This window comes from Trypanosoma equiperdum, assembly GCF_001457755.1.
Source record: "Trypanosoma equiperdum strain OVI genome assembly, contig: ctg_1675, whole genome shotgun sequence".
NCBI lineage: Eukaryota > Euglenozoa > Kinetoplastea > Trypanosomatida > Trypanosomatidae > Trypanosoma > Trypanosoma equiperdum.
In genome coordinates this window covers 467-10,783 of record NW_027123699.1, presented here as the reverse complement: position 1 = coordinate 10,783, position 10,317 = coordinate 467, and the positions used below count along the sequence as shown (strand labels likewise).

Sequence of the window (10,317 nt, the reverse complement as noted above, 5' to 3'; positions counted from 1 at the left end):
TATATATATATATATATATATATTCCACTTCTTTTTATTATTTTTCTCTTTTCTTGTCTTTTGTCTTTTACATTTCAAAAGGGAAGGAAAGTGTGAAGACAGTATGGAGTCAAGTCACTTTAAAAGGTGAGAAAGGATGAAACACGTGCAATTAAATTGCATATAATATACGAAATGCATATAATTTACATATTATATGAGCAACTGGAAGCAAAAAAAAAAACGAAAAAAAAAAGGCATCATCGCGAATATTAAGTGCTTTGGAGATCGGACCGTTAAGACACGCGCAGGCGGGGTTCCCCAAAAGTTATCGGTGCCGTTTTTTTTTTTTTTAATAAGAATAAAAATAAATAAAATTTACCGGGTTCCGTCAATATTTCACAGTGGTGGTCTCCCGATTCGCGACCCGTGCGGGTGGCGCCGTTTTTCATAACAAAAACAAGTTTAATGTGCAAAAGGCATTTAAAAAAGAAGGGGAAAAGGAAAAAAGCGGCTGAAAAAAAGCGAAGTGAAGTAAAGTTTTTATTACTATTGTCGCTGCTATCACTATTATTATTATTATTACCATTGTAAAATGCCCCTGTTGCTACCTCGTCCATAAATATATGCTTAATGTTCACTTTGCATATCCATGAAGAGTTTGTTTGTTTTGTTTTGTCGAAACTGTTGGGCTATTCCGTACTGTGACAACAATGGAAACGGAAAAAGAACAACAACAATACTTCCAGGCTATTTACGTTTTCTAATGTTTCGTTTTGCCTTGCAAATATGTGAAAACGTGGGTTGGTTGAGGCCCCGGAAAGATGTCGACATCAAAATCTGAAAAAGGTGAAGAAAGTTTTGCAGAGGGAGAAAGTAATAACGAAAGTGATGATGACAGTAGTAATGATGGCGGGCATGAAGCAAATAATAATAATAATAATTGCAACAATGGAAGTGCTGAGGCCTGCACAAAAGAAGAGACACCGGTGGCACGGAACGGGAATAATAGCGAATCCCCGCCACAACAAGAAGAGAAACCCGCCACCCAGTCCAGTATTCTTGCGCTTTCTTGGTGTTGGGGAATGGTGGATCTTTTAAGGCTGAAAAATTTCACAGAGTTAACAGAGGTGAATGTTAACGACTGTGTTGACCTCGCAACTCTAATGGGACTGAAATATTGCAAGAAATTGAAAAGACTTAATCTCCACAAGTGTACAAAACTACAAGACCTGTCGGAAGCGGGGAGTTGCTGGAGGTTGGAGACTTTGATTGTGTGCGAATGCGAGCGACTCGAAAATTTGAGAGGGTTGGGGGGTCATCAGAGATTATCGTGCGTCAGAATTTCCCGCTGTGGGATGCTCGCCGAGGTAAACCTCGACGGTACCGTAAAGCTCAAAAAATTGTCCATTGACGAATGCTGGGCACTGAAGGAGGTTTATGTAACAAGATGTAAAACATTAGAATCGGTTGCACTTGTCGACTGCAGCCGACTAAAGAGTTTGTGTGGGCTCGTCCACCTGGTGTCTCTAAAATCACTTAATCTGGAGGGGTGCATAAGCATCGCGGAAATCGGGACCTTGAACACAAATAATAAGTTGGAAAGACTCAACCTTGGAAATTGCTTTATGTTGACAGATATGGAATTTCTGAATCACTGCATGAAGCTGAAGAGAGTGGTGGCTCTGGGAGTCCCCATAGATGAAGTGGTGAAGAGTAATTTAAGGAATAGGGGCGTCAGAGTTATTGATGAAAACGATGTGGATGAATCATACAAGTGTTACCAACGACAATATCTGGAACGGGCATCCGTTGCGGAAAAGTCGTTACAGTGGGAGGAAAATGTTAAGGAAATTCTCTCGTACCCTCGTTAATGTGCCATACAAAATTATAGGCTTCGCAAACTAGTGAACATTATACATTGAACATATGTGCATACATGACTGGTTTTGATTGCATTATGTCGCCAGCCTTCTAAAGCTGACAACGCTCAGCTTAGTTGACTTACGCTTTTTACATCCCAGCCCCTGCACGTGGTAGGGCTGGGGCACAAATGACACATAAAGAGAAAGAAGGAAACTAACGCAGAGAAATTGGAAATGAAGAGGGAGGAAGCCCTTCAGGTATTTGTCGTGTGGCATTTATGTTGCAGGTTTGCAAACTTTTTCTCTCAGTTACTTTACCACAAGGGAATGTAGAGACTGGATGAGGGAATTGTCCGTATGTCCGTCACGACAATGGCGGGGAGGAGGCGTGGGTGGGAAACGTAACTCAGGGATGGCTGCGCGTCGCCACAAAAGTGAGACACGGCCTGCCAGAACCCTGAGCCAGGCGAGTAACCAAGCACGAGATCAGGTTAACGAAAACGGGAAGCAGGAGAACCTTGCGAGCTCCTCTTTTTTTTTCTTTTCCTCATGGTGTGGTGAGGCTGTGTCCCGTTTTAAACACCTAAAACACTTCCTGGCATCGCCGTCGAAGGGCAGACAGGAATAGACGCGAAATGTAACTGCACTTTTTCGCACTTGCCGGGGCGCGCCGCAGGGGGTGCACAAACAGCTGGGAGGGACAAGGCTGCCGGCACGCCCCTCATGTTTCATTGGGTTCCGACGCGACGCGGCAACGGGGACTCGCTTACAAACGGATTTGAAGAGAGGGGGACCACCCATAAGCGAATTTGTATTCGTTTTCCGGCGTGACGCTCCTCTTTTTCTTCCCCCACCTCGCCTGACGATACTGAACAAGCCGCTCACGGGCGTGGGCTCCTCAACTTCCGCCGCGGTACGGGCACAGGCGATGGAGCCGTCTCCTTGCCGTGCGGGTGAAAAGAGTTAGCCCCATCGTTCCATTCCGCACTTCGGCACCACCCTGCATTCAACCCCCAAGGAGAAATTGGCGCGCGGCTACCCACCCTCTGTCGTGGGATATCGCGGGTCCCTGCTCTGTCGGGCCCGTCAAAACGCCAAGATCCCTTATTTGCGCGATTTCATCACCCATGCCGACGATCCTTGGGCTCAATCAAAAACCCAGCGCGGCAACAGCAACAAACGACCCACTGCGGCGCACAAATTCAAATGAATCACGACTGCCATCCAACGGCATCTCATAAACCGGTATGCGCCGGGGCCCACAGCCGATCGCACACTTCTCTAAGTTATCACATCGTTCCAAACTCCTACCGGCAGCAAAAAGGCACGCCGAGGAAGCTTTTCTTTCCGCCCCCCCCCCCCAACCGAAGGACTTACGAGTTTTCTTTAAGCAGGCAGCAGCGGCAATAAAGAGGGGGGCGATATATTCTGGGTCAAACAGACGCCGAGCAACATTCGCGGCGTCAGACCCAAAGCCAACGGAAGTAAAGAAGTTGCAACCGTAAAAACAGGAACACAAGCCAAAAATAAAAATGGTAAAGAAAAAAGGAAAAAAATGGGGACTGCGCGACTTAGCACGTGCACATTAACGACCGCTAAAGCAAAGAATACTCCGCACGTAATGCATTTACGTCGCTTAAACTTCATACGGTAGCAAGCACAACAAGCACACGCCACAGCGAGCATAAATACATATCAGATTCATCCATTTGCTTCCCATCGTATTGCAACAACGTTAGCAAACCTTTGCTTCATGCTGCAGCCCCTAATGATAAAGGTGACCATCCGATCCCACAACGCCAACCACGAAGATCCAAAGCACTCAAGATCGTTGGAGTTATTCACAAAAACATGCTTGGAAGCGTTTCATCGCTCCTTCACACAGTCCCTAAAGGTTTAAAAAGCGTTACCGCGATAGCAAGGAGACCCAAGTGAGTCACCCGTGCCAAAATTTTGAAGATGCCAACAAACAAATATATATCATCCTAGTTACGGTTCAAATATATTGGCCGGTGGGTGGACATGAACACACACATACACACATGCAGTTTGCACATGTCAGGAAATTGTGCAGCAACGTTCTGCCTGAGGAATCAAAAGGTGAAAACGGCTCCCAAAACTTGCAATAGTGGGCGCCTCAGCTGAGGAAATCTTCACAAAAATAAGGAAAGCAATGGTTAACCCTTCACTTCACTACCCGCAATACTCCACCGGAGGTGCCAATGACAGATGGCCACGCAACGGACTTCACCGCGGGGACTTGGCTCGACCAAACAGTTACCAATACTTGGGCGTAGACCGGTGAGTGCAATGACACGATAACCACACACCCCCGGCACAACAAAGGTGGAACCATGGATTCGCCTTCGGAACCTCAAGAAGATAGACAACCCGCAGCGTCACATTTCATAGAATTCACGTTCAGCTGCGGCTCCTGCGCCAAAAAGAAACTGCACGTCCTTTCCTCCTTCCTTAACAGCCTCCCCCACCCGTCAGTCAGAAGTTATTGCTCGCATCTTACTACAGGTGCATACGGAAAACAAGCGCCACATTCCCCTACCCACAGCAAAGAGTTGGCGCTCGACCTACCATTCATACCCACATTCTTGTTTTCCCCCTTATCTCCCCACATGGTTTCAACTCCCGTCAGCGGTTCACAAGTACCAGTATGCTTCCATAAGGCGAATATCTGACAAGAACAATTCTTTCCACGATGACCAATGTTTCCTGTGCGAATCACCGCAGTAAGGAAATGAAAGGGGATGAAAACCTTCACTTCCATTACCTTAAACAATGCAAATTTACATTACACGACCTTTCTCCCACACATACACCATGTTTCGCAGCGCACAACAGCTATTCGCGAACCCTGAAGTCTGACTTTCCCTCAGAAACAGTCTGGTTGATAATGTCAAAGAAAACTCTCAAACATTAACCAAAGTCTTCGTAGCTTTTAAAAACATCAAGACCTGCATATCGGTTAATAGCCTACTCCTCTTGCAGACTTGCTCGACCATTTGATTACATACCCCAAGTCCTCATTATCGATTGACTCCCCGTTCCAACATATCAAGCAAAAGTTCCAAGTACCTCCTGTTTTGCCGTTGGAGCTGCTTCATTTGATTAGCAAATTCTACACGTATATCCTGCAGTTGTTTCTGCTGCTCATCTCTCAACTGCTCTGGTTGTGCAGTGGAAATAATACCCAACTTTCCCAGCTGTTGGCGCATATCCTCCGCCGTGCGTTCATCGTCATTCAAAGATGGCACAAAGTCGCTCAGAATATCCCTAGATCCCTTCAGCGTCTCCATCGACGATTTGGATTGATCTGGGGTGGCATTTTCTGTCACTTGAAGCATCGTTTAGTGGCGCTTTCGCCGCTTGAAAGCCAGTGTGGGAAAGTGCACCCTGGCCCGTGACATTCCCTTGGCTCATCATCAAAACGGAAAAAATAAAGTCGTGCAGCTGTCTTGCGTCTTCCGTGGCCACAATATTTGTCAGAGCCTCGACGCCAAGTCAATGTATAGGGAGTTAAGCTCTGTTTTGCCGGCCGACCGCCGATCAACATCCCCCACCAAATCCCGAAGTGGTTTTCTGTGTACCTCGCCTCCGCGTCCGCAACAAACGTTCCACATAGTCACTCACTTTAACCCTCTTTTTTTGGAGCACGTGCGTGCGGTGCGGCGAATGCAAATAGAAACCGGTAAATATGTTTACAGTCCAAAGAGAAACAACTCAGTGAAGAAATAGCAAGTTTTTCCGCAATGGTATCGCGATTGCGGCTCCCAATTTTCAACGTTCCTCAAACTACTGTTAGCCCAGCGACTCCCAACAAAAACAATTATATGGGACCAGATTAAACCAACTCTGACATTTTCACGACAGAACCACCCAGCTGAAGCACAACTCAGTGGAACCACCCGAACAACAAAAAGCACATGTACTCAAATGGGGGGGGGGGGTCCGAAGCCTTTCCCCAAACAAGCGCGGTATACCATTTCCTCGACAAAATAACACTGACAAAGAAACCGCACACAAACACACACACCTCCCATAAATTTACCCCAGCACATTCACTCACAAAGGCATAACCCGCATGAAAATGCATGCGCGTGCATGTGTTTGGCGGCATGTGCCATACGATGCCGCTTAGGAGTCGGGCGCAAAACAGGTTGTGTCTGCCGACATGGAAGAGGAAATTAGTGATTTTAGATGCACAACCGAAACTGCGACCACAAAAGAAATGGTTCAAGGCAATGGACCGGGCGGGGGACGGGAACCCCAAGCAGACATAACAACACGGTGAGAAATAATGAACGAAACATTTACCAGCAGGGAATGGGCCGCGCAAGGCGAACCCACAAGCAGAGAAACACAAACACATTAGCATATATTTATGTCGGTATGCTTCACCATACGGTTGTACAGTAACAGACGCCCCGTCGATAGACTCAACCGCTTTTTCTGCTCCTCTTTTTATTTACGGGAAAATGAGGAACTGAAATAATAATGACAGACTACAGCGTGTGTTTCACGCCTTGCACACACACCTAATTCGTAGCGACAAACTTACATAGGTTATTACGAGAGTAATCCTCTCCATGTGGTGAAAAGGTGAAAGGGAAAAGTAGCGCCTAGATGAGTTTTGCGCAACGCCCTAACTTGAACTCAGCTGCTACTGTATTTTTTTATTCTTTTTATTTTTCAACTTTTAGGACATGCGAACGCAACTGCATTACGCGTTGGGAAATACACACAGCAACAAAGCACTTCGGGATCGTGCCAAAACAACCATGCACGTATGTATATATTAATAAAACGCTTTTACTTGAAATGTAACCTCCCTAGAGCTCATTGGAAAATATAACGGCCCTTCCCGTTTACCCACCCTCCTCGCACAAAAACATACATACGTTTATGCATATGTGGATACATTTATAAGATATGCAATGGAAAGGGTGGAAAGGGAACAACAAGACGGAATTAATGGTAGGAGTCGTCATCTTACGCCTTTTGTCAGCCCTATCCCATGGCACACGCGCACGCACAGGCACTTGCACTTGCACTTGCACTAAACACACTCCGAAAGCACAAGTCAGCGATTTGCGTGTAAAAACAAAAACACGAGCAGACTCTACGGATGTAAAACAAAAAAAGCAAGTGGTTTCCATTAAACATAAGGCACGGCAAACAGCACAGATATTTTTCCACATGTATAACGTCATATTGTCTTACATTTTCCATGATGAGTATCTCACCACTGGAGTCACACAAATGTTCCTCTCATGTATTCGAATACCGACCTTCAGTACCGTGCCCACAAGTATGCACTCGTGAATTTCAACATCAAACATAATAAAGGCAGTCCATCACTTAAATATAAATGTGTGATAAGTTCGTTTCGGAGTTCCCGCGCCTTTTTTCTCTCTTCTTTTTCTTGTCCTATTATTGCCTTGTTATTATCATTACTATTGTTGTTGTTATTGCTTTTGTAAGCCCTTTCGACTAGTGTGCCAAACTTTCGCAATTCGGAAAGATCCGCCCCCGCTCAGCCCACACATACGCACTTCTCTGCTTTAACAGCACGGAGAGAGACGGATGTGTTTTCATGCGATAAATGATACACGACTTCGTTTGTTTTGCTTCAGCCATATATGCTGCAAACCCAATCTCACATCTCCTTTATACGGCAAACTTATACGAAAATGACACATAAAACCAAATAGTAGAGATACCTTTTTTTAAAAAAAAAATTAGAAAAATAGAATTCAGCAAGTTGCCCTGAAAGGAAAGAAGATGTGCACCGCCCATAAACCACATACACACATACATGTGTGTGTGTATGTGTGTACATATGTGCAATGAGAAAACGAAAGAATTAATTAACTATATCACTTGAAGAAAAGGAAAAATACAAGAGAAATTCATGGGAAGAATTTTAAAAATAACCAATAGGAATCATCATGCTCGCCACCAGCATCAGCCACAGATAAATAAATGTGTGTAAAAGAGAGAGAGAAAAAAAAAAGAGAAGAGCCTTCAAATGGCGGTAAGAGTGAAGTGAATAACAATAAAATAAATAATAATAATAATAATAATAATAATAATGATAATAATAGAAAGATAATAATAATAATAATGATAATAATAATAATATTTTCTGTGGTGATAACAATAAAACACAATAAGTAGAAAGTGTAGGGGTGGGGAGAGACAGCTGAGCCGGGGCAGAGGAAAAGGAAATAAAAATAAAGGGAATGAGATGTTGTACACAAACTATTTGGATTTCTTCAGACGACTGAATTCCACAGTGAATTGCGATACGGATACCGCATTTCCCGATTTTTCATCATATTCCATCCAATCTGTGCTCAAATCCGCTGCCTCAAACGTCGCTCCCTCCGCTTCCACCACCCACTTGTCATCAATCTCCAATTCCGTAGGCGTCGCTCCCCGCACTTCAATTATCAGTATTGAATTCCCATCGCCTTTTCCATTATCCTCTTCAGGGCGGTACGTGCCGTAACTCTCGGGGTCAATATGTGCAGTGATGAGAGTTTTGCATGAAGCGCATTTGAAGGCGGCGTTACGCGTCCCGCCACCGCCGCTGTCACATTCCTCGCTCTCATCAACATAAACAAAATTAGGACTGAATTCCCTGCAGGCATCACATGTTACTTTCAAACCCCAGTTGCGAGGACGCATTGGGCGAATACAAACAACACCTTCCGTTTCAGCGGACACCGAAAGGCGGTAAAGTGGCATTCGTAAAACTTCAAAGGGATTTTTTTTTAAAAAAAAAAAGGGCTGTTAAGAGTTGAAAGGCAGTGACAGTGCGCAGCGGCTTGCGTGTGTAAGTAATAAATGTATTTGTTTGGCCTTCCGTATGTGTATCTGCAGGCTTACCTGCGTCTTTTCTTACTTGTTCGTATCTGCTATGAGTACAGAAATGGGGAGAGAGGAATACTGATGATGTCCCTCAATCCTTACACGATGTTTCACGTCCAACAATAATAGAGGAAAAAGTCTTGTGGCGGGTGATGAGATTTTGTTGCTTTTTGGGGGAGGAGGGAAATAAAAAGGGGAAAAAGGAGAACAGAGCTCCAAAAAACAAAAAACAAAGGAAATTACGCCACGTGGTGGAGAAACATTGACAAGGAATACAGCAGAAACGGCCTGCGATGCGACACGGTGGACAAGAAAACCCCCCACATTCTTGGAGGAAATTAATATTCGCGTGGTGACGGTAGTGGTTGGGGAGGTGACCACTTTAAAAAAAAAAAAGAGAGAGAAAGGAAGGAAGGAAGTGCAGAAACAGTGCAGCAAGCTAAACACCTGCAATACGCTGCGTGCAATAGTCGTCAATGATAGCAACACAAGCTAATGCAAACTTACGCGCAACGTATGGATAATATGACTCTGGGGCATTAAACATAACACAATTTGCGGTAATGTGCCAAACTGCCTGCTCCAGTTCCTGTAGTGTCCTAATCACATTGCCCTTCTCTCCACTATTCGTTGCAATCGAAAAATGTGGTGGCTGAGAAACCGCAGATGCTCTCGATGTCACACCGCCATTTCCTCGCTCACGCTTCCGCGATCCAACGCCTACATTATTTTGCCCCGTAGGCAAGTAAGCACCTGACTGATGTTTGTGCAATTCATAATCACGACGGGCCGCTAACACACGCCTCTTGACGCACATCAGCGAGAGTGGCTGATGAATTACCGTAACATACGGCCCGGAACGGACGCCATTAAACTCCATCACGGTTGAAGGAACAACCGGGGCTAAAAACACGGCGGCGCCATCCACAAGGGTGAATTGTTGTACGAGATCAATGAGAATATCTGGGCTTATAAGTTCCCGCCGCAAATTGTGCCAGCGCGCCTTCTGCTCAGAAGTGAGTTTACGAAATGCCGCCTCCCGGCCGCAGAATCCACTTTCATCCCATACCGATGTTGCGACAGTTGGTGAACCACTCAAAACACCAACAGGAATCCCCGCTTCCCCGCCTGCTGCACCCGCTGACACTTTCGTCACATCCAACACTCCCACAGCCGCTGATGTTCCGGAAACGGAACTCCGATGAATGCCTGCTAATGTTGTTGCTGTTGTGGTGGTGGTGGTGCTTTCAATGCGCTGCCGCAGCTTTTCTGAGAGTTTATTACTAAAGTCCTTGCAGGCGGCTTCCATTGCGGGACGGCTCCCATGCACCTGAAGGTAATGATAATACAACTCCTTCACACGTGTCGCCGGGAGCATTAGTTTGGTGAGAGAATAAAAAAGAGATGAAATCAACAACCAGTCGTGCTCTTCCTCCTCGGGATCCACAAGTCGAACCATCAAACTCTGTAACACATCGACATGTCGCATATACCCCTTCTTTTTCTTTTCTTTTGAGTTGCACAGCCGTGTGGCCGTGAAGAACCGAAAGAAGAGTCAACAGCACTACTAAGAGGAGGGGGAAAA

At 45.4% G+C, this 10,317-nt stretch overlaps 5 protein-coding genes and 2 pseudogenes across 7 annotated transcripts; 3 read left to right on the top strand and 4 right to left on the bottom strand.

Moving 5' to 3' along the window:
- Nucleotides 1–803: 803 nt before the first annotated feature.
- TEOVI_000838900 (leucine-rich repeat protein (LRRP), putative) lies at nucleotides 804–1,853 on the top strand (the record flags this gene model as incomplete). Its single annotated transcript, XM_067222677.1, has 1 exon — nucleotides 804–1,853. The coding sequence occupies one exon, from the start codon at nucleotides 804–806 to the stop codon at nucleotides 1,851–1,853; it is 1,050 nt and encodes a 349-aa protein (XP_067078778.1).
- A 2,213-nt stretch (nucleotides 1,854–4,066) lies between these two features.
- On the top strand, nucleotides 4,067–4,537 carry TEOVI_000838800:pseudogene (annotated as a pseudogene). Its single transcript has one exon. A coding segment is annotated over exon 1 (471 nt).
- Nucleotides 4,538–4,885: 348 nt separating this feature from the next.
- TEOVI_000838700 (uncharacterized protein) lies at nucleotides 4,886–5,203 on the bottom strand (the record flags this gene model as incomplete). Its single annotated transcript, XM_067222676.1, has 1 exon — nucleotides 4,886–5,203. The coding sequence occupies one exon, from the start codon at nucleotides 5,201–5,203 to the stop codon at nucleotides 4,886–4,888; it is 318 nt and encodes a 105-aa protein (XP_067078777.1).
- Nucleotides 5,204–5,796: 593 nt separating this feature from the next.
- Nucleotides 5,797–6,234, bottom strand: TEOVI_000838600:pseudogene (annotated as a pseudogene). The gene has a single exon. A coding segment is annotated over exon 1 (438 nt).
- A 554-nt stretch (nucleotides 6,235–6,788) lies between these two features.
- TEOVI_000838500 (uncharacterized protein) lies at nucleotides 6,789–7,181 on the top strand (the record flags this gene model as incomplete). The annotated part of the gene is made up of 1 exon (XM_067222675.1): nucleotides 6,789–7,181. The coding sequence occupies one exon, from the start codon at nucleotides 6,789–6,791 to the stop codon at nucleotides 7,179–7,181; it is 393 nt and encodes a 130-aa protein (XP_067078776.1).
- A 939-nt stretch (nucleotides 7,182–8,120) lies between these two features.
- On the bottom strand, nucleotides 8,121–8,609 carry TEOVI_000838400 (Eukaryotic protein of unknown function (DUF866), putative; the record flags this gene model as incomplete). The annotated part of the gene is made up of 1 exon (XM_067222674.1): nucleotides 8,121–8,609. One exon carries the CDS (start codon nucleotides 8,607–8,609, stop codon nucleotides 8,121–8,123), a length of 489 nt encoding a protein of 162 aa, XP_067078775.1.
- Nucleotides 8,610–9,171: 562 nt separating this feature from the next.
- TEOVI_000838300 (uncharacterized protein) lies at nucleotides 9,172–10,221 on the bottom strand (the record flags this gene model as incomplete). Its single annotated transcript, XM_067222673.1, has 1 exon — nucleotides 9,172–10,221. The coding sequence occupies one exon, from the start codon at nucleotides 10,219–10,221 to the stop codon at nucleotides 9,172–9,174; it is 1,050 nt and encodes a 349-aa protein (XP_067078774.1).
- Between the last annotated feature and the right edge of the window lie 96 nt (nucleotides 10,222–10,317).